This window comes from Rhinoderma darwinii, chromosome 5 (assembly GCF_050947455.1).
Source record: "Rhinoderma darwinii isolate aRhiDar2 chromosome 5, aRhiDar2.hap1, whole genome shotgun sequence".
Lineage (NCBI taxonomy): Eukaryota > Metazoa > Chordata > Amphibia > Anura > Rhinodermatidae > Rhinoderma > Rhinoderma darwinii.
This window is the reverse complement of record NC_134691.1, coordinates 39674645-39701597: the sequence shown is the minus strand read 5'-3', so window position 1 is coordinate 39701597 and position 26953 is coordinate 39674645. Positions and strand designations below refer to the sequence as shown.

The 26953-nt window shown below is 41.8% G+C and overlaps 1 protein-coding gene across 47 annotated transcripts in view; it reads left to right on the top strand.

Annotated features, from left to right (window-relative positions):
* The window catches only part of RIMS2 (regulating synaptic membrane exocytosis 2), a 583792-nt gene that overhangs the window by 372882 nt on the left and 183957 nt on the right, over positions 1-26953 (top strand). For 18 of the 47 annotated variants that reach the window (XM_075825887.1, XM_075825842.1, XM_075825847.1 and 15 more), the window contains 7 exons: positions 434-502; positions 3677-3830; positions 7853-7969; positions 12734-12799; positions 13527-13634; positions 19124-19189; positions 21753-21815. In XM_075825887.1, coding sequence (XP_075682002.1) covers positions 434-502; positions 3677-3830; positions 7853-7969; positions 12734-12799; positions 13527-13634; positions 19124-19189; positions 21753-21815 — 643 coding nt within the window. The remainder of the gene's footprint in view (positions 1-433; positions 503-3676; positions 3831-7852; positions 7970-12733; positions 12800-13526; positions 13635-19123; positions 19190-21752; positions 21816-26953) is intronic. The other 29 variants (XM_075825888.1, XM_075825864.1, XM_075825860.1 and 26 more) reach the window with 6 other exon arrangements.

The following is a 26953-nucleotide window of genomic DNA, read 5'->3' as shown; positions in this document are numbered from 1 at the left end:
GGGAGTGTACACGAGCCCTTATATTACTAAATATCGAGTGTATTTTACGTATTTATTTTTTTTTAAAACCAGATGCCTTTTTTAAGATTTGCCGGTTTTACCTCCAAAAACATAATTCAAAACAAAAGAAACCATGAGTGTATTTTACTAGAACATACAACATAATATACAACATAAACCTATAGTATAGATCACATAGAACACATTTTTTTTTCAATTAGGCTGTTTCTGCCCATTGTGTTTCCTGTAATAACAGGTTTTGACTGCAATCCTACTAATCTTCTACATTGCTACTCCCTTTCCTTAGTATATCTCCTCAAGCCGTAGTTATTAGTGGTGAATTGTTTGTTTTTTTCTATAAGAAACCTTGGTTTACCAGACATAAGTGGAAATTAGAGTTGAAGATCTTCTGTTCACTGAAAATTCTTTGCAGGATCCAAGAGAATAAGTGACAGTGAAGTGTCTGACTATGACTGCGATGATGGAGTCGGGGTCGTGTCAGGTAAGATTTTTAAAACTTTGTAATCTGCTTTTCTTAAAGTGTATTGAACATCCGAGATGTTTAGCTAGAGCTTGATCCCTTCAGATTTGATATGTACGAGGTCATGTGTAAGATTAGGTACAGGAAAGGAGCAGGTTCTTCAGTGAATACTAATATTCTCTTTAATATGTAGTCTACATCGTGCCCTGCTTATCATGTCCTGCTTTTCATTTGTCATTAAAATAAAAATTTGTATGAATAGACACTGATAAGAGTAGTTCACTCTGAGTTTTTTGGCAAAACGCGCCAAAAAACGGCCGAAAATGCCTCCCATTGATTTCAATGGGAGGCGGAGGCGTTTTTTTCACGCAAGCGGAGAAACCGGCTCGCAGGAAAAAGTAGGGACATGCCCTATCTTCGGGCGTTTACGACTCTGACCTCCCAATTGACATCAATGGCCGCGGTTGAAAAACGCAGTGAAAATCGGCGTGCAAACAGAGGAAAATCTGCCTCAAAATTCCAAACGTAATTTTTTGCCCGATTTTCCGCCTGCAAAAAAACTCAGTGTGAACCCAGCCTTAGGCTTCGTTGGAAAGAAAACGACATATTATTTAAATCAGGCTTTTATTATACACATATTTGTAATCATTTGTGGTGGTGGTGGTTTTATTTTGTAGTTCTCACACATGACCACTAGAGCAGTCACAGTAAGCTGATATTTCCTGTTCTCTGTAGCTCACTTGTCAGCTTTGCTGTATATACAAGCACAGAATAAGGAGAGTCATCTCATTACAATAAGAGACTGGACGAGTAAATGACAGCTCTTGTGTATTACTGTAAACCTAGATGAGGCATACCTCCCAATCGTCCAATTCTTCCCGGGATTGTCCCACAAACAGGTCACACAGTGGGTGGTGCTTATGCAAATTGACATAAAAGTGGCGTACTTAGGAGTTTTTTTGGGCATTCCCGGGTCGGTCGGTGCGGTCCTCAAAAGTGTCCTGCAATTTGGGATGCAAATGTTGGGAGGAGTAGATAAGTTAAGATAGCAACACTATACACACAGATAAGGCTCCCCTGGTCTCTGCAGGAGGGGCTTTACTCCATCACAAATATACAAATCTATGAGATTTCTCTGTCAATTGACTCCCATTCATTTTAGCTGCCATAAAGTGTACTCACCCTGCTGCACTAACTACACAGGAAGGAAGTTTGTCTCCTATATGCCCGCCTCCAGGGAAGGTTTCACAAAAATATAGCTACAACATTTAAAAGAAAGGCGAAACTCATTATTTATCACCAGAATTAATTAAACAAAATTCAAAACCATGACACATTTTGTTTAGGTAAGAAATATCCACTGGCTTATCGATCCCAGCCTTAGCCTACCTTTATCTTACATGATGAGGGTGCGCCTGGGAACACGCTCTCTTCATCGATGTAGGTGTACGGACAACAGTATCAGACCATTTTTTGGGGTTCTATAGGTTGGGATACCCTTTGTGTCCACCCTTGAAGATTATTTGTTGTTTTTCTTATCTAAATAGGTTTAAAATTCTGTATTGATCAATTTCTTAATATATCTTTATAGCGGTCAGAACTTTGTTTTTCTGATATAGAGCTCCAAATCACAGTACGCAGTCAGCTGTTTCCGTAACTACCATAGGAATGAATGGATAGAGCCATACAAATATCTCACCAGACGGGACTCGGGTCTGCTGCCCCTTGTTCTGGAGATGCCATAAATGTTTAAGTTGGGAATACCCCTTTAAGCTCTCTCTAGTGGTGGCAGCATCTTATCTTTTAACCCTTTCCCTATTTCATACATCCTAGCAGGGAAGCACTTCAGTATCTGATACGCCCTTGCTACTAAAGGCTTTAGCTCAGGACTAATCGCTGTTCGGTCTTGTTTAAAACCAAGAGTTTTGGCAAGCGGTCTTCATAGGAATGAATAGAGAGAGCCGCGTCATCAAGTGGTATGGGTCCGGGTGCCCCCCTTTCTTGAGATAGGTGTGGGTCCCAGAGCTGGGACCTGCATTTATCAGACATTTATGGCATAATCCGTGGACATGCAATAAATGTTTAAGTTGGGAATACCCCTTTAAAGGGGTTCTCTGGGACTTTTATATTGATGGACTTTTATTAGGATAGGTCATCACTATCAGATTAGTGGGGGTCCGACTCCCTAGACCCCCACTAATCAGCTAACTGAAAGGGGCCGGGAAGGGGTCAGCCGCGACCTCTTCATCGTTTACCAGTTACAACGCCGTACACATCCGTAGCAGATGTGTCTGGTATTGCAGTTCTCTGCAGCTTCGTCCCATTTACTTGACTAACCAAAACTGCAATCCCAGGTACAGCCGCTACAGAAGTATACGGCGCTGTGCCTGTTAAATGAGGAAGAGGCCCCTTCTGAAAGTGTCGGGAATCAGACCCCAACTAATCTGATATTGATGACCTATCCTAAGGATATGCCATCAATATAAAAGTTCACGAGAACCCCTTTTAGCTCCCTCTAGTGGTGGCAGCAGTATTTTATCTTTTAAATCTATAACTTATGCATTTGGAGCTCTATATCTGAATAACTGAGCTCCAATGCTATAAAGATATATATAAAAAATTAATGAGCACATGATTTTTTACCTAAACACAACATGATGATGACAAAAGGTGAAGAGTGGCCATACACTAGAGCTTTTAGATGGCCGAAAAAAAACCTGACCATTTTCTGCAGACTGTTCTGCCTTTTTGTGATGAATGAGTGTGACAGGCACAGACAGAAAGCAGATATCTGTGGGTAAGTTGATCATTGGTAATACTTGGAAAGTTGTTTGTGCCGATTGACAGATATGCCCCCATCACTAAAAGCCCAGCCATGTCACAGATCAAGGCAGCGATCAATCGACGATTTGTGGTTTTAACCTATGGAGTTGTTCAGAATGACAACCTTTACAGACCGACCACGCCTTATTCAAAAAACGGCCGCCTGAAATCTCTAGTGTATCGTCCAATTAACCCTTTCATAACCTACTATGTGAAGTACGCATGGCCTCCCACAAGGCTTCTCAGGATTTAACATTGCTTGCTGCTGGTTATTAATATTTAACTTTTTGTATTTTTTTTATATACATTATAGTCCTGCTGTCTTTATTTGGAATTAGTGCCAATAGAATTTTTTTTTGCTTTTATTCACAGATTTTCGGCACAACGGTCGCGATATGCAGAGTTCAACATTATCTGTTCCAGAGCAGGTCATGTCATCAAATCACTGTTCCCGGTCAGGAACCCTCCATGTAGATAGTATAGGTCGGACTAGATCCTGGTCTCCTAGTGTTCCGCCTCCCCAAAGGTACTGCCTGTTGCTTAAACAAAAGCGTTTTCTCTTTTATTGTTAACTTGAAGTTTATTTTCTGTATCTAAGGAAATATTTCCTGCCTTCATATTTTATATACACTATTTATTTGTTATTTTACCAATGAGGGCATATGATACAATTTTTGAGACGTGTCTATATAATGTTAACGCTATTTTCTAATATTGCAGAAGGTTGATTGAGCATTAACTTTTTATGTGGCCTGTTCAATGAAGAACGTTATTGTGCCCAAAAATAAAGAGTAACTATGATAGGTGTAATATCATTTCCACTTTAGTACAGGATGATATTACATTGTTGTAGGTTACATTACACCTTGTGGTTATATTGATATGGTATTATTGTTGAGATCCTGTCGTACCATTTAGAAAATTGGCTTAACCGTCTAATATCTACGAAACAAGCTTTTTAACCCGTAGTAATACATGCGCTCCAACCCATTCCCACCAATTGGCAACAAGCACGGGTCAGTCGCTTGGAAGGTAGACAAGTGAGAACAAGCACTTCATTGGTTACTCACCACTCCTCTGTCTTTCCGGGTCCTCCCAGGCTGCAACATCAGGTTTGGTCTGTGCCGTGGCCTATACACATTCCTGATGACGGGCATGCGACACCGCACATAACGTCCAGCGTCAGGATGTTGTGTGCTACGTCGCATATAACCCCCTGACGCTGCCCTCTGTCAGGACCATGTATGCGGCATGGCACATCCTATTTCAATTGGCAGACTAAGGTCATCCAGGGTGGGATCCTTGTGGTCCCCCTTTCTCTCCGGGCGACCGTGATTGTTATGCCACTGGTCAGAGGCTCAGTCACGTAACCCTTTATATTTGATGGGAAGAATAGTGCAGAATTCAGCACTATTCTTGCTGCCAAAACGGTGGACATTACATCAGAACCCGACGGACCCACATCCGACACAACGTCAGTTATGTTTTTCTGCTCCTATGATGGAAGAGAACAACAGAATTGACAACACAGGTGTGAACTCAGCCCTATACCCAGTTTGTGGTTGGTCTTTGGATAAGAGGTTTTCAAAGAAATATACCCTCTGAAAACGTACTTTCTACAACCCATAGACCTCAGTCAGTCAGTCCTCCTAAAAACCCTAGTCAATTTCTCCTCTGTCCAGTATTAATAATATATCTAAGGCATACGTATATTTGACACATTAGTCTGTCACTTCCATGTTGAAGTTGAAGGGTGTCCATACCTACCATGGCTTTCTAGCCATGGAAAACCAATTTTTTTCTACTACATCATAAGTGCTTCAGCTACTGTCCGGTCAAGAGAGGCCTCTATTGCACAATATCACATTATTATTCGTCGCTTGATAGGAATTCTTATTTGATTGGTAAAACTGCAATGGTAAGCGTCGGATTTGTTCGTAAAAAAATAGTAAAAATAAATAAGTAAAATGTTCTAACTAGCTCGGTGGGCTGGACAACGTGGCAGCGTCTGGTGAGTATTATGGTACTTGTGATATATGTAGTGTGAGTTCACACTGTGTGTTAGTGGATGTGCTACTTACTATGGACCTTCGTTACTAAGAACAATTTCCTATTTAATTTTACGTTTATTATATTTTACATATTCTTGGCCATGTACAAGGGTCTGTGGAGTGGATTCACTTGCCGAGGCTGAGATGGTGCTTTGTGGGTTTGAATCTACTCTACAGAAGCATTTCTAGGCACACATTCTAATACAATACATGTATGGTTCGGATATATTATAAGTCCTCTACCTTCTGTCTCGTTGAATGGTTACTGTATGTCACAACAATGGATTATCTGACTGTTATAGTCGCCATGTCATATTACGGGTCTGGAACAAGGATGTGGCGTTTACATTGCCTGTAATATAAGGTGTTCTCAGTACTGGGTCTCAGAACCATTTACGTAGGGTACTTAGGGCAGGTATTGTGCCCGTACAATGTGGTCGTAGTTTAAAGGAATCATCCGGTTTGGATAACGATTGGGGGCCTCTGGAGATGAGCTGATGGGTTAACTCATTACTGGGAGCCTTCATGGTCAGATGCAATTGAAGGGGGAAACACAATGTCAATGCTAGTTGTCTTCAATGCTCCTGCGGGGTAAATGAATTATTATTTTCATCATATATGGGATTGCTCTGGTTATCCAGTGTTATACCTAATCTATCGAGGACCATAATCTATGTACTAAACATGGCCTACAAAGACACGCAAAAAGCGTATGCTTGTAGTTGTCAGCAATAAGTTATTATTTTAGGTTCAACTAAATTTATGTTCACAAAAATCTGGTTAATAGGGCAATTTGAGCATTGTTAAGCCCCCTTGCCCGTTTTCTGAATTTAGTTGAGTGTCAATTTACCCAGTGATGGGAGTAAGCTGAGACAAGTGGGTTGCTACTGATGTGCTGCTTGACAACCCCATTTGAACGGCTGTCGTTGTTAGGTAGTGTATCCATAGCAACCAGTCTCATATGACTCGAGTTTACTTCCCAGTTGGACTGGTACAGATTTTGGCAGTAATGTGACACATTTATTTGGCCTTTGCTACCAGACTTCTCTGTTATGCTTTTCCCCGTCTCTTATGCAGTTTGGGTAGTTTTCCCACTTAACAATCCCGTGCTGATTTTGCATTTTCAATTTAGTCTTTAGATGGAATTGATATCTAAAGGGGTTGTTTCATCCTGATGACAACCCCTTTCAATATGCCCTATCAGGGTATATGGACGTCATTTAGTAGCGCGCTCTATGAGCCAGAGAGGCTCTTGTTCTGTCGGACTTGGACCATCCGTATATTGCATGGAGAGTCATTTGATTTTCTGCATGTAACTTCATTTCCCCTGTAGTGGCCACGGCAAAGCCAACAAGCAACTCCTCCCGGCGAAATCAGCTGAGATCGCGGGATCATCATGAAAATGATTAACTGATCACTGCAGCAGCTGTAATATTTTATGTTTTTTTGTGATGAGACAAGCCCTTTAACCCCTTCCCGACATCCGCCGTATATATACGGTGCACGCTGGGTGGGGGAGAATGGAGCGGGCTCACGGGCTGAGCTCGCTCCATAGAGCGAGTGTGTCGGCTGTGTGTTACAACCGACACTTTCGGGTAACGAGCCGGATCCCGATTGAGCGCGATCCCGCTCGTTTACCAGTTAAATGCAGCGGGGGCGGCCCCCTGTAATGTTGCAACTACCCCCCCCCCTCCGTGGAGAGATTGGGGGGTGCCGTTGGTTGGCATGGGAGGCTGGGGGCCACCTAAGGGCTTCATAGGAGACTGTCAGAATCACGATATACTGCAATACATTATTGTGGTATATCTTGCAAACGATCTAATGATCGCTAGTTAAAGTCCCCTAGGGGGACAAGTAAAAAACAGTAAAATAAAGGTTTTTTTTAATAAATATTATTTTTTTTTAAATTTAAATAAAATTAAAAACATCAGAATTGCTGTTTTTTGGTCACTTCATCTCCCACAAAACGCCATAAAAACAAAACCACCCAAAAGGTTGAGGAATCGCTGTTTTTTTCCTATTCCACCCCACATATATAATTTTTCTCGTTTCCCACTACATTATATGGTATAATAAATGGTGCTGTGAAAATCTACAATTCGTCCCGCAAAAAACAAGCCCTCATATGGCAATATTGATGGAAAAATAAAAAAAAAGTTATGGCTTTTGGAAAATGGGGAGGAAAAAGAAAAAGTGAAAATCCGAAAAATGGCTGTGGCGGGAAGGTGTAAAAGTATATCCATCACATATAAATACCTATTAATTCTCCTAGTTCCTATGAAATCACATTACCAAGGTATAGATTGTGTAGTGACTTCTCCAGTTCCTTGTTACATAGGCAGTGTCAGCCATAGTGTTTAACATCAGTGACTCCATTATTATGTAGGGGACCACCACATGTTACATATACTTAATACTGGCATGCGGTGTTACCTGTAGTATAACAAGCTGTGCAGGGATCATTACTGTGGAACTGACGAGCTTCCCTTTCTTTCAGTAGGAATTTGGAACAGGGACCAAGAGCGACAAGATCTGGCCCTGCACAATACAATGTCATGGGCAGAGTGGAAAGACATCGTGTATTAGATAACCACTACTCCCCAGACAGAGAAAGGTAACTAAGGAACATAGTAGAGGTCTTGAATAGAGAGTATACTCAATTCTTAGTAAGGCTGGGTTCACACGAGCATGCTCGGTCTGTAAAGGATGGAACGTATTTCGGCCGCAAGTCCCGTACCGAACACAGTGCAGGGATCCGGGCTCCTATCATCATAGTGATGTACGACGCTAGGAGTCCCTGCCTCACTGCCGGACAACTGTCCCGTACTGTAATCATGTTTTCAGTACGGGACAGTAGTTCCACGGAAAGGCAGGGACTCCTAGCGTCGTACATAACTATGATGCTAGGAGCCCGGCTCCCTGCACTGTGTTCGGTCCGTGACTTGCGGCCGAAATACGTTCCGTCCTTTACAGACCGAACATGCTCGTGTGAATCCAGCCTAGGGGTTATAGATTAAGTCTCATGGCTCATGCACTCAGCCGAGCCCTGCGCACGGAGCATATCTGGCAGAGCACGGAGCCGTATAGCCTTCCTGTACTGCCGCATCTGCTCCATCGGACTCCATAGGATATTCTCCCCAGGAGCAATAATTCTAGGAGACAATACCTGTGTACATACGGAGTCCAATGGAGCATGCCACAAGTATTTTTCAGTTAAATTCGTACAGGATCCAACAGAAAAAAAAGCCTTCCATATGTTCTTTATGAAGTCGGAGGCATACGGAGGTACAGTAGGTCTATGCACATCTATGGAAGCCGTAATTCAGCTCTGTACAAAACTGAACCATAATACGGCAGTGTGCATGAGCCCTGACAGATCTCACCAGACCTTTTTATGATCGTTCTTTCATTCTTGATACAAATGTAGCAGAGCTGTGTTAGTCATTTAGTACCACACTGTGATATCAAGTGTTAAATGGTTTTACATGGGACTGCAGGTAAACCTAAGCATGCACCAACTGAAAAAAAGTGGTAAATGAAAAATTCTGCTACATCTGTAGATGTTGTTCTACATGCATAGGACCTTGATCGATAGCGTGCCCGTATAATGTGCAACAAAAATTTCTTTATTACATAAGAAATAATAGTAACAGTACGTTTTGCGCCACAGAGGCAGACATTTTGTGGTTTGTATTCATGACAAAGGTTAGCCATCAGTTCACTTTGTAAATTGATGGATTAAATTTGCATGGACAATACCTAGAATTGCCGATGGGGTGTTTCCTCTAAAGGTTGGTAACCTGCCAACTTAATTTGGGGTCTATAATGTATGTTGAATAGTATCTTTACCGCTGGGAGAAGTTTTATGTTATTTAGGTGAACCCCGTGATGACTCCCTCCCCAAATATAGACTGGCGGAAGGGCTCGTGCACACAGCCGCATTACAGATCCTTAATATGGTGGTAACAGCTTATACTGAACCGAAGTATTCATCCCATTTGATAACTTTTTCTCACAGATTTATATGGATACTTTTGAGATAAAATGGTGTCATGTTCCAATGTGCGCCAATAAGGTGCCTGCTGGGACTCCAGGTGCTGCCGTACAGTGTCCGTATACAGCTTTGGCGTGTGCATGACATTTTACCTATATCAGATTGTTGTCAGAAGCCCATTTGCAAACTGCACTGATCTGAAGTCTGTAGTAACAACGGGTAGGAGAAGCGGGGTCTAAAAATCTGAGGTGTTATAAAAAAAATATATAATAATAAAGTAGGATAATAAACTACGTACAAACTGTGATCTACAATGGAGTCTGCCGCACAGAGCAAAAAGCAACTGAGGTGATGCTCGTGGCTTAGGTTAAAGGTTTTCATTCAACATACCCCATTAAAACTTCTCTGACTGTATTTTCATGAGCTTGGGGAGATGTAACAACGTTTTTGCGCCAGTTTTCTGTTGTAGAAATGTCGCAAATGGCCCAAAAGTTTAAAAAAGCTGCGACTTTTGGCCCATTTCCACCGCTCTGAACACTTTTCAGAAAAGCGGTCACTTGCGACCCGCCATATATTATATAATTTATGACAGAGACTGGCGTCAATTTTAGTAGAATTCTACACCAGCACCTGGCTGGTGTAAAATTTAATTTAGCGGCGCACGGACAGACGAAGATGCAACAAAGTTATTAAGAGACATGCGCCTCCTAATAAGTTTATCACATCTTACTCCAGCTTGTTTCCCATTAAAGTGTAGCTAAACGTTTGACAAACTTATGACATGTCATATTGACATGTCAGAAGTTTGGATTGGTGGGGGTCCGAGCACTGAGACCCCGACCGATCGCTAGAACTAAGCAGCTGAAGCACTCGTGTGAGCGCTCAGCCGCTTAGTGCCTGTTCAGCTTTTTCCGGAAATCAATGTATCGGAGTACGGGCTCATAGAATTTTTATTGAGTCCGTACTCCAATACGATTATTTCCGGAAAAAGCCGAACAGACACGAAGCGGCTGAGCACCCACACGAGCGCCTCAGCTGCTTCGTTCTAGCGATCGGTCGGGGTCTCAGTGCTCGGACCCCCACCAATCCAAACTTCTGACATGACACTATGACATGTCAGAAGTTTGTCAAACGTTTAGCTACACTTTAAGACTGGAATATCAAATGCCAGTCTTAATAAATTTCCTCCCTTGTGTTTTTTTCACAAAAAATGGGAAGCAAAGCTAGAAGAGAGAACAAGTGAAAGTTTTGGGATATGTTCCCATTTTTCGACGACAAAGAACAGAAGAGAAAAGCTAAGAAAAAAACTGAGAGGAGATTGCGGGTTGAGAATCATTAGGAGATGACTATAGGAAGGTGTCTGGAGGACGTTTAGTGAATCTCCCGATTTATTTGTGAACTCTTAATACTAGGACATTTATATTAACATATTGGCTAATGCACGCGACCCTCTACGGCAGCACATGGAGACCGCAAGGCCCAGTATTCTCTCCTTTAAACAATCCATTTTAAATTCTATGTATAGAATAAATCTACATAAAAAAATGTGTACATTTATATATACAAAGTTACTTATTTTGTACTGTTGCTGATTTACAGCCTATATTATAGTCCGGAGCTGCATTCATAATTCTGCTGGTTACAATTAGAAATAAATGTCAACAGCTATACAGCTTTAACAGCTCAGCTGAACTCCTGTAATGCAGGAGGACTCTTAACTTTTCCTACATCAGATCACTATACAGTGCCTGGTGCTATGATTACACTTCCCAAAATGTAAATGATTAGATTGCATTTTATCCAGACATTTAACCACCAAAAAGTTCTGGGAGATTTCAGCTCTGAAGCCTGCATAATTGTAAATGCAGCTCTGGACTACAATACAGGCTGTAACTCAGAATCGGCACCAGATAAGTAATGCAATGGGCTTACAAAGTGGCTCAACTTTTTATGTAGATTATATCTATCTGTAAACTGTGAAATTGTGTTCAAAGGTAAACCTATCCTTCATATATATCGTCCAATCACATGTAACAACTCAACATATTTTCCACAAAATTCAACTTGTTACTTGCCTCTAGTACTGTAGCTTGCAAGGTGTTAAAATTTGAAATAAAACTTTCAGCTCAGTCTTTATGGTGGAGGCCAATTATAATGTCAAATTTACCTTAATATTGAACCAAGGAAATCCATACAATTGGGGCAGGATATGTGACTTCTATAGGGTCCTCAGTGAGAAGGGGTCCAGCCCTGGTTGGGCCCATCCCATTTGCTACTGGATTCGGAGAACCTGTACAGGACTCCCCTCATTATTAGCACAGAAGTGGGAAGGGGACTGGCCCAAGGGTCATGAAAAGGGTGTGGAGGGGAAAACAAAAATCAGGTCCTTCTGTCATGGGTTTCAAAATCCGACACCGTAATGGGGATAATTTTGATCTTTGCTACAGGACCCCCTTTTTTCTTTGTATGCCGCTGTATTGAACCTGAATTGAAAATCCTATAAAATCCAAAATGACTGCCTCTTTTTTAGTAGGTGACAATGTACCTTTTATTTTTATGTGTATTATATAGACTACAGTGCTGTGAAAAATATCATTTCGGCTGTGTTTACTTCTGCGTTGGAGGCTTTGTTAGGAGACTCCATCTTAGTAGATAACTGACACCATGTCGAAAATTCAATAAAACCCATTAAGTCAATGGATTTTGGTGCAGTTGGTCTCCGTCGGTTCCTTCACAGCATTGAATTTCGTTTTTCTGTTCTTATGATACAACCTTAAAACGGAATTGATAGCGCAAATGTGAACAGAGATTCACCACAGTTTCTTAATCAAATTTGTTCTGCAAATACCACATTTTTGGTTGCTAAAGAGTTTACCTTTTTAACATAGGTAAATAAATAAATTCAGTAATCTAAAAACAGCCGGTGTGACTAATATGCAAGAATAGGAAACATCTGGAAGGGGGTGAATACTTTTTTCAGTACTGTATGTAGAAAAAAACAGCCACAACATTATAATTATTGACTGACAGAGCATTGGATACTTGGCACCGTATATAACCAGATTAGTGGGCAGAAGGGCTAGATTGTTCTACAGAAAAATGTGGCAATGCTCCGACAGGTATCTAAGGAGATAAGATGCCGTGAACTATGTCTAGAATTCTGATTGTAGATCTTGAGGAAAAGTTCTTTCCTTTATACCACCCCATGACTTGCCACCTTAACTACCAGGTATACCAATGTGTACTGTGTGACATTGAAAACTATGATGTGCCCCCCCTCCCCGTGGTCCTACCATGCTTATGACATATGCTTCTATTGACAACCTGCATTTATCGGCCAATTCAATATCTCAATGTTCTTGTTTTTTTTTGCCACCTCTCTAGTCATTATCTCACACTACCTCGCACCAGGTTCAGTCAGTCCTTTGACCATCATCTAAGAGAACCAAGGTATAAGTTGTGTATATGTTGAGTCATCCAAGTGTGGTGCCTGTGCACATGCCGTGTGTCCAAGTATGGGAACATAAGAACACCAGTCCTGCGTGCTACACCCTCCTTTCCGTGTCAGGTCGCTGTACCCTTTAGAGTAGAGCTAGACAGCTTGTGCCATGAGACCAATATCAAGTGACGGAGATTTACTTTGATTCGAATCATGCAAAGAACTGTTGGAGAAAATGTTGAACCGTGATGGGACCATCGGTGGTTGATGCATGGAGGAGCACCCATTGTGCTTCTCATTACATTCCTCTAAGACATAATGCTCATCCTGTCTCACGTGGCACAAGTAACTGTGTAGCTCTTGCCTATTTGATGGCCATAGATCCACTCTTACCCTTTGTTTTATAACATTTTCCGAAATGATTATTTTCTTACCCTAGCATAATATATGTCAAAACCACTATAATGTTTTAAAGGGATGGTTTGTCATTTGCTGTGTCGCATTCTCATGAGTCTTGGTTCTGAATTCAAAATAGCTGCCGATTCCCAGTATTGTTAAACCACTGTATGATATTTGACAGACTGACGCCCCTGGGTACAGTGATATAAATTTTGCCAGTAAGCACTTGCACTGTGTGTGGTTTTGTGTTACCCGGCTTGATTTTGCAGTGCTTTTACATATAGATGACATTTAGATTATGTTCAAGGATAATGAGTTCAATGTCCCATTTCTTGCCAGCACGGATCACCCCATGTATCCTATCTTTTGTGAAGATGCTATCCGATTGCTGCGTTCCCGTAAGATGTGCCGTACTTATTCTGAGGGTGCTTACAATGATCTTGAGAGGTATAGTTGGTGTGGAATGTAGACTGATACCTCCATGCTGTGGTCACTTTTACATGTGGCTCCTCATATGTGTACACTGCTCAGAAAAATTAGGGAAACACTTAAAGGGTAACTAAACGTACAACAAACTATCGACATGTCATTGTGACATGTCAGGAGTTTTGATCAGCGGGGGTCCGAGCATTGAGACCCCCACCAATCGCTGATGTAGCGGTGTACAGGCTCAATAGAAAGTCTATGGGCCCGTACACCGCTACATCAGAAAAGCTAAATAGAAACTAAGCTCACACGAGCACTTCTGCCGCTTCGTTTCTCAGTGCTCGGACCCCCACCGATCAAAACTTCTGACATGTCACTATGACACGTCATAAGTTTGTTGAACGTTTAGCTACCTTTTAAGCATCACAGTTTAGCCCCAATTCAATTGAACTTCAGGGATATCAATCTGTCCAGTTAAGAAGCTGTTGTGTAAAAATGTCACCTGCTTTGGTGCAAATAAAAAAAGTGACAATAGGTTAATTGCAGAGGCATCAGCAAGACAACACCTCAAAAAAGTATGGTTTTGCAGGTGGTGGCTACAGACAGTTCCTCTCTCCTTATCCTTCCTGACTGATTCTTCTCTAGTTTTGCATTTTGCTAGTGTCCTTGTCACTACTGGTAGCATGACTTGGTGCCTGCAGGTCATTCAGGTTTTGCCGGTAGTCCGGCTCCTCTAGGATGGCACATCCATACGTGCCGTCGCAAGATGGTTTTCTGTGTCTCCCAGCACAGTCTCAAGAGCACGGTGCAGATACTAGGGCACGGGTCATGACACGAGGAGAGCCAGACAGGGCTGTAGAAGGGCATCAACCCATCAGCAGGACTCGTATTTGCTCCTTTGTGCAAGGAGGGACAGGAGTAGCACTGTCAAAGCCCTACAAAATTACCTCCAGCAGACCACTGGTGTGCAGGTTTCTGACCAAACTGTCATAAACAGACTCCATGAGGGTGGACTCAGGGCCGGACATCCTGTAGTGGGACCTGTGCTCACAGTCCAGCACCGTGCAGCTTGATTGGCATTCGTCAGAGAACACCAGAATTGGCAGGTCCATTTTTGCCACCCTATTCTCCTTACAGATAAGAGCAGGTTCACACTAAGCACATAGGACAGACGTGAAAGAATCTGGAGACGCCGTGGGGAACGTTATTCTGGCTGCAACATCATCCATCATGAGTGGTTTGGAGTTGGGTTCATGATTGTCTGGGGAAGCATATCTTTGGAGGGTTGGACAAACCTCCACGTGATAGCCAATGGTACCCTGACTGTTAGGTACCGGGATAAAGTCCTCAGAGCTTTTTTCAGACCTTAAGCTGGTGCATTGTGTCCTAGGTTCCACCTGGAGCAAGACAATGTTCGGCCTCATGTGGCCCGAGTATGTAGGCAGTTCATGGATGACGAAGGCATTGATGCCATTGACTGGCCATGACATTCTCCAGACCCGATTTCAATCGAGAACCTCTAGGACATTATGAGTCAGTGCATCCGACATATAGCGCCACGGCCTGTCCAGAAGTTCACTGATGCCCTGATCCAGCCATCTCGTCAGGAGCATGCCGGGAGTGCATACCGGCGCAGGGGGGCCATACACACTACTGAGTCACATTATGATTTTCGTGATGAAATTAACACAAATTGGTTACACCTGTGACTTCAATTTGAAATTTTTCAGGGTGATTTGAAATCCAGAACTTAATTGGTTAATTATTTTGGTTTCCATTGACTGTTGATACGTCATTTTGTTCTCAATAAATTACACAATTTATATCAGTAAAGATTTCCAACTTGAATCTCTTGTTCATGGAGATCTGATGTGTGATTTAAGTGTTCCCTTAATTTTTTGGAGCAGTGTATATACATATGCACACAGTAGTTTAGCGTCTTCTGCATGGAGTGTTTGTGTGTGTTTTTCTTTATTATGTGTTGCCGTATTGGAATGTAGTGTATTAAAAGGGAAGCAGTATTGTCCATTAACAACTTGATACCCTTAGGTCCATCTTTGGATCCGTTTTTAAATAAAAGCCGTAATGTCAGTGTGAACAGAGCTTAAACTGGTTACTAGTATTATAGTTATTATTATTATTTCTTTTTTTTTTTTTAAAGATTTTTTAACTCCTTAATGACCGCCCACCGTCTTTTGATGGCAAGCGGTGCAGGTCCCTAGCCTACAATGCCGTCTTTTGGCGTCGCTGTAGTCGAGGCTGATGAGCGCTCGTATGAGCAGGAGCAGTAACAGCTCCTGATCTTAGAGTAGCCTCCTGAATACAGCTGGGGTCGGAAAACATACGGAGCCCAGCTGTTTAACCCTTTGATTGCCGCGGTCTTTGACCGCGGAATGATCAAAGGGAATTCCCCTCTTTGATCGCATCACGGGATTCCGGTGATGCAATCAAACACCGGGGAATCCCTCTGCAGTCAGCCCTGGGGACCTACAAAGGACCCCAGGGCTGTCCGCTCCGTTTGCCTGTTGTTCGGGCACACTATGTGCTGCCCGATCAGCAGCCTGTGTCAGTGACACAGTGTAATGTATTAGCATACAGAGGTATGCTAATACATTACAAGTAAAAAATAAAGTTATAAATAAAGTTATCCCTTAATGGGATTTAAAAAAAATAAAAAGTAACAAAATAAATAAATAAAAAAAGTCCCAAAAAAGGCATTATTTTGAATAAAATATATTTTATTGCCCCTACTCTAAATAAAAACGAAAAACCTACACATATTCGTTATCTACACAACCGTAATAACCTGAAGAATTAATCTAATGGGTTATTTAGCATGAAACGTGAACGGGATAAAAAATAAACAAGAAAAACAATGCCAAGAATCGCTTTTTCCTATATGCACGCCGTAAAAAAAAATTATTTTACCCCCAAACTGTGGGGGGGGGGATACTATTTCTCTTGCATAAAACAATATAACCACATCGATGAAAAAATAAAAAAGTTATGGCTGCTGAAAGGCAGAGAGGCAAAAACAGAAAAATTTAGCTGGTCATTAGGGTCTTTTCAGGCCCAGTCATTAAGGGGGGTTAAAGATCATGAACTTTACCATGGCCTAAAGACCATAAACATAATGTGTCAATGAGCCCACAGCAGTCAGTTTTGAGTTTTCATTATTAATACTGTATTGAATACGAAAAACTGAACTGCTGTTGGTTACTCCGGACAAAAAGGCAATTTTTCTCTGAGAACGTTTTGAAACAAGGTCCATGAATTCCTCATGATAACCAGAAATATTAATGTATAAAACCCAATAGGAACTAAACCTGAAGACTCGCCCCTTCATCTATAAGTAGTGGATGCTAAGTTTGTACATATCAAGTGGTCTAGACCCGGGGTACTGAACAACTTTTTGTGAAGGTCCATTTACCTGGGTCTGCCATCAAGTGAATGTCCGAGCTAACCACCAACTAGGGTTAAAACGAGGCACTTGGGGTTACTAATTGGAGGTACTTACATGGGGTTATTTACTATTAATGTGAGCCACACATTACTGAATTAATAACCACATATGCCTCACATTATAATAGTACGTAACCCCATGTGTCCCACATTAGTCATCTCAATGTGTCAAATGCGAGGCGCACGGGGATAATGTGAGACAAATTAGGATTATGTGATGCAAATTGGGATAATGCGAGGCACATAGAGTTGCTAAAGGGAGGCACAGTAGGGTTATTAATGTGAGGTACATGTGGTTGTGAGACACAAAGAGGTATGATATTGGTTACCACATGTGTCTTAACAATGTAATCCCGTGCTTTCTTTTAAAAGTAAGTTTATTATATTACACATCCAGTCCAATGCAGGAACGGGCACAGACAACTTCCGCCATGCCTATGCCCCTCTCTGTCTCACCCTGCCCTACCTCCTCCCTTTCTCGCTAAGGTGCTGCTGCTGTAAGGGTATGTGCACACACACTATTTACGTCCGTAATTGACTGACGTATTTCGGCCGCAAGTCCCGGACCGAACACACTGCAGGGAGCCGGGCTCCTAGCATCATAGTTATGTACGACGCTAGGAGTCCCTGCCTCGCTGCAGGACAACTCTCCCGTACTGAAAACATGATTACAGTACGGGACAGTTGTCCTGCAGCGAGGCAGGGACTCCTAGGATCGTACATAAGTATGATGCTAGGAGCCCGGCTCCCTGCACTGTGTTCGGTCCGGGACTTGCGGCCGAAATACGTCCGTCAATTACGGACGTAAATAGTGTGTGTGCACATACCCTAAAAGATCTGCCAGACACAGCTTCTGTGTCGACGCCCGTGGTTAATCAGTCTGCACCTGCTCCTAGGTCTGTTAGAGTGACTCGATCTGCTACCACTCAGGCTGGTAGGCTCAGGAGTGGGAGAACCTATCACAGCCTGGCCAGACTGTTCTAGCTCCCGCCCTCGGTCTATTTATACCTTCATTTCCTGCTTGCCATAGGCAACTGCCCCATTTTCCTTAGCTTCTGTGTACCCTTGTCTGTTTGTCTGTCGTGCACATATTGAGTGTAGGGACCATCGCCCAGTTGTACGCCGTCGCCTAGGACCGGTCGTGCAAGTAGGCAGGGATTGAGTGGCGGGTAGATTAGGGCTCACCTGTCTGTCTCCCTACCCCGTCATTACAGCTGCTCCTCCGTCACTTCCCAGTGACTGTCACCCCGGTGTCCGGATGAGTTCAGATGCTGGGCCACACAGCTTAAAGAGACCACTACTCCTCTCCTGGTCCAGACGGCAGGGATCTGGATCGTCGTCCACCAGTTTACTACCCCTGGTCTAGACTATAGGGAGTCAAGGTGCATTCCAAAGTGCTAAAAAATTACTGTAGCTTCAAAAATCTAGTGGCTATTTGAGAGTATCAGTCTCCGACCCTGTGTCAGTAGCCAGCCCTAATAGCCCAATGTGACAGGCATATATCATTGCCCTGAGAAGTTTACATCTAACTCACCTACGCAACGTTTCTCTGCTGCTCTCCTCCAATGGTAATCTCAAGCAGCCACGGTCTAGAAGTCTATATCCGGTACGGAGTTAACTCTGCCTCTCCCGGTAGAGGTGGAACAAGCTGATGAGATCTGAAGAGGCAGAACGCTCAACCAATGGCTTCTGCATTTCATTAAAGCACTCAGTGGGGTCTTAGGACCCCTACCGATCATAACTTCTCGGTTATCACTACGACATCAGACTTTTATTTAAATGGTAGTGACCTATTAAACTTTTCTGCCAAATTCTATTTTGCCAAAGCTACTCTTCTTTTGTCCTTTACCTCCTCATCTACTTTCCAGCTTCTGCCCTCCCTATCGGACTGAGACCATATAGCATTACAAGGGGTTTGTACATAGACTAGAACTCTACATTGACTTTAACAATGTGTGATTCATTGAGATGGTTGGATGAGATGCAATGTCTCTAAAGAACACATTTAGACATTTTTAAAAGAATTCTGCAATTTGTTCTGTATTTAGGAGAACTAGACAAGAGAGACGCGTGCCTAAATCACATTGCAATGAAACTGCCCCTTCTCCTGAAAGGTATTTGCACCATCACCATAGACGTAGTTATTATCTAGCTTTGTGTATGAAGATTGCTATAAACCTTAGATATGTTAAATGTGATAAAAAAAATATTACCAAACACCAGTCGGAGTATGTTTGTTTCTCTACTATGATCGCGCCTTGCAAAGACCTGTCTAACACATATCCATCAAAACACTATGTGGCAGATTTACTTATACTGTCTACGTTTTAGACAGTGTAAACTTAGACAAGGCAGTCAGAAAATGCACCAAATTTATCAAAGTAGTGCCCGCTGTATGATAAATTTGCCTCTAGACACTTTTCTCTTCCTTATACCACCTCTTGGTTGGCTTAGTTTATGCCAGTTTTTTGTCGAATTGTTGAATTTTACGTTTCGCCCTTTCTGCCAGACTATGCCACCTTTCTCGCTAAGCTATGCCCCCTCATCGAACTCTCCACAAAATTTAATAAATGTGGCACACAGCATGTGCGCCACAATTCTTGCGCATTTTGAATAGTAAATCTGCCCCATCGCTGTCTATCCATATAGTGCCTATGAGATACCATCTTTTTCTTAAGAGTTTACCCGGTATCAGATGTGGAAATCTATTCTGCTACATATATTTTTGGCACTATATATAATATTTTTAGATTGAATCTGGCCCAGCAATCAACTGATAGCTGCAGGTCTGACTTCAGAGACCCCGCAGTGATAACATTTTATTGCCAGGGCAACCTGTGGTCAACCATACATTTCCTCTGTAGCAGCCACATATAGAATTACATGGCCACGCTTTAAATGAGTTATACATAGATATGTCGGGTCCACCAGAGCAAGTCAAGAGCAGGGGATCCTCCGCTATGATTTCCATTCAGTGGCGTAGCTAGGCTTTCTTTCACCCAGGGCAAAGTTTCAGTATGCTGCACTAGCCCTATATCTAAAAATATTGACAAATGACAGAGTGGCTTCCCCTGGGCCCGACGGCACGTGCCCCACCAGACCCTCCCCCCTTAGCTACGCCCCTTCGTCCCTATGGAGAGGGGTTTTGTGCAACAGGACCTCTAATAATAACATACACATAAGCAGAAATTGATAAATCTTTACAAATTCTATTCTCCATTTATTCTCCAAAATGTGAATCTCTCACATTTGCTTTAAATTTTGAACATAGGGAATCTATTCTACCATCTCTCGTCTTCAGTAAACCAACATTATTTTTTGTACGATGAAAAACATTACATTTTCCAGTATGCTTTCTGTATTAATTCCTAATGGTTTTCAAGACCTCTGCTTGTTGTTCTTCAGTAGGAACATTCATTGTTTACTTCCAGTGGATAAAGTTCTGTCCATGGTCATGTGATGGACACAACGAATGTTTCCAATAAATAACAACAAGCAGAGATCTTGAAAACCGTGCGGAATTAAAGGTGTTTTCCCATAATCAATATACATCACCTATCCACAGGATAAGTGCTAAGTATCTGATTGGTGGGGATGCAACCACTGGAACCAACACCGATCCCGAGAACGGGCTTACCTGGCTGTCCCTGTGCGCCCCATATGAATGGAGCAGTACTGCGCATGCTCGGTCACCGTTCCTTTCACTTTCTATGGGGCTGTGTTTGGAGTTCTGTATCAGAAAAAAAACTAGCTTTAACCTCTATACAGATATATTCAGAAATGAATCAGCCCAGAAGTTTAAACCTGTTTAGATATAATATAACATGGTATTCCAAGGTTATAATTCACTTTAATAGGTTGTGCAGTCTTTATTAGTCTATTGTCAGCATCCATACAGTATATAAGTACACAGAATTTTGAGCCTTTTCATTTTCTATGAAATATAATTGTGATCTGGGAATGTTCATTCTGGTGGAGTTAAGAGATTTCCAAAACCCAATCCACTATCTGGTCTATACCTCCCTACGAGGCCGCACCCAGTGAAGAGTCGTACCTAGCCTTTCATGCTGTGTTGGCGCCCTTCCCGGAGCCCGGCACCCAGGGTATATGGGCCTCTACGCCCCTGTCCCAGTGAGCCACCCTTATATGTCCAGGATAAGGATTGTTGGTTCTTTTTTCTAATTCTTCAGCCATAAACTGCCCATATATGCCCCAATTATGGCCCAATAGGGTACCTTGATCAGCTGATCCGGTAAAAAACACTATATATGGAGGAACAAGATTTGTCAGGTGTCACCGGTACTTTATAGTGGTCCATAAGGATTTGCTGATGGGACTAAAGTTTCATTGATTATCAGTGTCAGGGAGTCTTCTGCCTGTGTATCACCAATTTAAGGGGCATTCCTTAGACAACCGCTGTCCTTATACCCTTTTAGGTCACATGGAGGTCCCCTTCTCAATGCCAAGTAGAGGAGGCGCTGTGCAATGTTTAATTTCCCTAGGAGCATAATAAAAGCGTAAAAAACTAAAATGATTAAAAATGTGGTAATTTATCAGTAATATCCTCCGTAGAATATTTTCTTTTGAGTCATTCTTATAGTTTTGCGCCATTTCATGTTGATGTTTTGTTTTACATTTTAACACTTTTTATTTTTTTATTCTGGCTGCATGGTAAAGGTTATACAATGGTGCAAGTGCGTGGGCAGATCATGTAGTCAATGGTTCAGCTGAGTCCCCGGGGTAAGTACAGAGTATGATAGAAAGCAGTAGATACCAAAATAACCATTAGAGGGCTTTTATGGAAATGAGTGCTTCGGGTTGGTTGCTTAAATTACGTATCCTTTCACATTCACTCCTGCTATCACAAATAGCCCCCGATATCTTCCACTTGTGTGTTGTTCTTTTTTTATTTAGTCTCATTGAAGGCAAATACAGTAAATATGAGAATATTGTTTCCATCCTAGACCCTTCTGTCTTTCCAAATTGTTTCTTTATCAAACCATGGGGTCAGCTATAGAGTACACCATCACTAACGGGGGTTCTCCAGTGTTAAAAAAAAAAAAAGAAGGGTCACAACACCACTCTTGTCTATGGTCTATATCTGGTATTGCAGATCATCTCCATAGAGATATGTCCACCCTTAGCTCTTCTTGAATTACGTTAAGTTATAAAATTTGTCATGATATCAATTCAGTATAATCTCGCGCCATCCAGTAAAAATAGTTTAAGTTTTTTTAACATGGACAATGTATGGCACCTATCAGAGGCATTCGTCACAGCATCCAATGAAAAAAGTGTACGTTAAACATATACTTTTTTTAACAGGGATTCTATAGGTGGCGGATGGCATCCATTGGAGATATACATTTTTTTGAGATGTTTAAAGGGTAACTAAAGTTTTAAAAAACTTTTGACATGTCATAGAGACATGTCAGAAGTTTTGATTGGTGGGGGTCTGAGCACAGAGATCCCACCGATCACTAAAACAAAGCTGTAGAATTCCCCGGGAGAGCGCTGTGCCTCTTCATTTTTGATCGGCTTTCCTCGGAAAGCGGTGTACAGACACATAGACTTTCTATTGAGCCTGTACATCGCTCCGAGGAATGCCAATCAGAAACTAAGCGGCACAGCGCTCACCCGAGTTCTTCTGCCGCTTTGTTTTAGTGATCTGTGGGGGTCTCTGTGCTCGGACACCCACCAAACAAATCTTCTGACATGTCACTATGACATGTTAAAAGTTTTTCAAAAGTTTAGTTACATATTAACCTCTCGCGCTATATTGTACATCTCGGGATATGTCAGGTTTAGAGATAAGATAAAGGAGGACATGTCTGTAAGTAAATGGGGTTGATTTGTAAAACTAGACACAGCCCATTGACAAGAGTGGTGCTGAATTTAAAGGGCTCTTTTCTATGAATAGACTAGTTAGGGCATACAAATGAATATCATGAATTAGAAAGGACAATTCCCGTCTATAGTGCTGTATGACTGCAGAATACAGTGTGCAAGATTATAGTAAGATTTATCTACTTTATGATTGTTGAATAGGATGCAGGACTGTAGATCATGGACAATTCTTACCACTGAAGAGTTCATGTTGTGTCTTAACCCTGCAAGTCTCTTCTGAATTTCGTTCAGTGCTTTTTTTTTTTGTGCAATACCGTAGCATTAACTGTTGGCTTCAGTTTTAGAGGCAACCATTTTTAAAAATGATTTTTCAATGACGGAGGTAGGCTATTTTCTCAACAGAACCAATATTCATGGGAATGTAACCGACCAGTTTCCCAGAGACCGGTGACATTGTTGGATTGTATTGTGCTTGTAAGTAACAAGGATCAACTTAAAGGGTAACTAAACTGTTATAAAACTTTTGACACATCATGGTGACATGTCAGAAGTTTTGATCGGTGGGCTTCCGAGCATTGAGACCCCCACCGAACGTTAAAACGAAGCAGCAGTAGGTGAGCACTGTGTCGCTTCGTTTCTGATCGGCTCTGCTTTACTTTCTTTGAAAAGCCGAGCGAGCAGTGTACGGGCTCAATAGAACACCGCTTGCTCGCCTTTCCATAGAAAGCCGATTAGAAATGAAGCAGCACAGTGCTCACCTGAGCGCTTCTGCCACTTAGTTTTAGAGATCGGTGGGGTTCTTAGTGCTCACACCCCAATGATCAAAACTCCTGACATGTAGCTATGACCTATCAAAAGTTTAATAAACGTTTAGTTATACTTTAAAGAGTTTTAAAGCTCTTAAAGTAAATTTTTAGCAAGACAGACCAAGGGCATTTGTAAAATGATTTATCCCAAATGAACTAGTTGGCACAACTGCATTCACCAAAAGGCTCTGAGATGGTGATCGGAGGGCTCATATGTCACTACCCAGTACTCGTTTGGAACCGGAAGAGTCATGGGTGGAGAAGTTGTATTAAAAAAGTGATATTAAAAATATAAACAGATCCTTTTACTTGGCACCTACGAAGGATGAAGTACGTTTTGACACACCATGACCACCATCACATGTGATTCATAAGTATTTCCAAGCACTTTGATTTCATTCATGTTTGGGAAAACATTCTTTAAGGGCATTACAGGGCTATTCCCATCTTAGACATTTATGGCATATCCACAGGATAGCACCTATTTAGGGAATGGGGGAACTTGTCCTGTCTCACCGCCCGCTAGATTCAGGCGGAGAAGAAATGGAGAGGTGGACACACATGTGCATAACTTTCTTTATTTACTACTATGGGGGTTAGGCACAATCGTGCTGTACATGTACAATTTATGTTGTAGTCACCACTCCAAACATTTAAACGGGTTGTCCCACCTGCAAGAAACTGAGGGGAGAGAGAACTGGGGCTCAAAGCGCCATGGAGAGCTGCTTAAGTCAATGGGTGTCAATTTTTGGTTCTCCAAAACAGAGAATTTTGTCGAACATGGGACCTTAGCGCACCCTACTAGATTATATGGAAAAGTGTTGTTTAAGGGTGGTTTTACATGTGCAAATTTCCATGGAAATAACGAGCGCCGATCGACGATACAGCATATTGATCGGTGCTCGTTTCACTTGCTTTACATGGACCAATGGTCAGGATGTATGGGGACGAACGATCGCTGATGCGATCGTTCTTCCCAATTCATTTGTGTCTTGTTGGCAGCACATGTGATGTGCTGCTGACAAGTTTCCATTTTTTTCTGCATAAAAGATTAGATCAGCCCATAAACGAGCGCCCGTTCACCCAATCAATGGCCCGTGTAATAGGACCTTGGGCCAAGTAACCACTGTAATCCTACAAAGAACTGCGGATGTCCGAATCTTAACTGAAATGACAAAAAAGCACGTAATGTCTCATATTAAATTACAAGTTCACACCTATCGTGAGAATGGAAATCAAAGAAGAACGATTATGTTGCCAGTTCTCAGTTTCCATTATTGTTGTCAGGACTCACTTGTACAGTATAGTTATGAGAGAAAAAAAAGTTACCTGTTTCTAATACTGTTTTACTGCTTTCTGGTAATGTGGTGCTTGTATCAATACATTTTGAGGGTCAAACTGGCTTTGTTGCACATTACAAGTTCTATTTTACAGTAAAATTAAAAAAATTAAAGAGGTTGACTATAGTGGTCCCACCATGTGATCTCTGGAAATAGCCTAGCGGAGCTGACAGATTATGAAGTGGCATAGAGCATTCTTAGAGATCACAGAGGTCAAATCAATCGGACCCCCAACGATCGGACTTTGAGTTATATCCTGGTGATATACCATCAATGTTTGAACTGAGACAGCACATTTATATTTGGGATCTAAATGGTTCCTATTGGCAGTAAGACCTCCAATAAGACAATATTGATCCATGAGGTTCCATGTCAGCAAGTAGACAAAGAATACAGAAATATATATATTATAATGTTGGGGTCGTTTACATTCAGAGACCTCGGACAGTTTATTTTGGATAATAAGAAATTTGGTACTTTTGATTTATACAATTTTTTTCGAACTGTTAATTTTAATATGCAATATTATGTTTAGACTGTTAAATTGCCTAGAATATGTGTAAATCTGCTGCCCCAATAATGCCCTAAGTGGCAAATGTGTGATGGTGTTATAACAATGAGTACAGTTAAGACATTTCTGTTGTGTGTCAATTTTGTCCAGCTGTTTTTCTACTTTATATTTGTAAAGAATATTAATACATTTCATGCTTGTTTAAAGGAAATGTATCACTAGAAACACATAAGTCCTAGGTAAATCAAATCACTGCAACAAAATGAACTATTTTAAGGGATATATAGCCTCAAAATGATCTTCTGATATGTCAAAGATATATGTGAGTAGATCACATTGGTAACATTTATGATTTTAGACCATCACTCATTTCCAGATTAAAAGGGCTCTATAAATACATCAAAACCTTTTGGTACTGCTCAGAGATCCTTGTTACTGGAAATCACCATGGATTTGAATAGCACTTTTTATGTTAGATTTAAAGTACTAGAAATCCCTGAGCAGTGTCAAATGGGTTTGATCTCCCTATAGAGCAGTGGTGTTTCTAGGCTCGGGCACCAGGGTGCACTATTACAGTCGCCACTTTCAATTGTGTCCAGATCCTCATATACAGAACATCCCCCTAAGAAACAATGGCCTGCCCCCCCTGGTCAGCTGGTGCCCCATGCTCCAATGTCCTTTCTATAGAGCTTTTTTTTTCTAGAGTTTGGAATTCATCAATGTGATTGTCAAGGTCTGGAAGTAGATTCGAATTGCAATGGGTGAAACAATCTGGCAAGAGGGTGATAATCGCAAGAGTAGTCAAGTAACAGTCCATGTTCAGTTCACAGATAAGTGCAGTTTGTAGTGTAAGGCAGAGACTCGGTCAGCAAGCAATCCAAGTTCAGTACACAGATAGGCAGGAGCAGTTTGTTGTATAAGGCAGAGACATGGTCAGGACACAATCCAAGTTCGGTACACAGATAAGTGGCATCAGTTTGCAGAGTAAGGGCTTGTCCACACGTGATGGAATTGCTGTGTATTTTCTGTCCGGAATTGCGGATCGAAAATATGCATCAGAATACAGTAGCAGCAATGTGGGTGAGATTTAACAAATCTCATCCACACACTGCGTAAAATTTCAGAGCAGAAATTCACCTGCGGTATGTATTCTTCATACCGCAGCATGTCAATTCTTGCTGCAAAATCCGCTCCATTTTCTGCAGTACAAATCGCATGAAATGGTGCGGTTTTTCCTAAGCGGACTTTCTGCTAGTTTCTGCAGAATTGCTGCAGAAATTTTCTGCAGCAATTCTGTTACATGTGAGCAACCCCTTATGCAGAGACAGGGTCAGGAAACAATCCAAGTTTGGTACACAGATAAGTGGAAACACT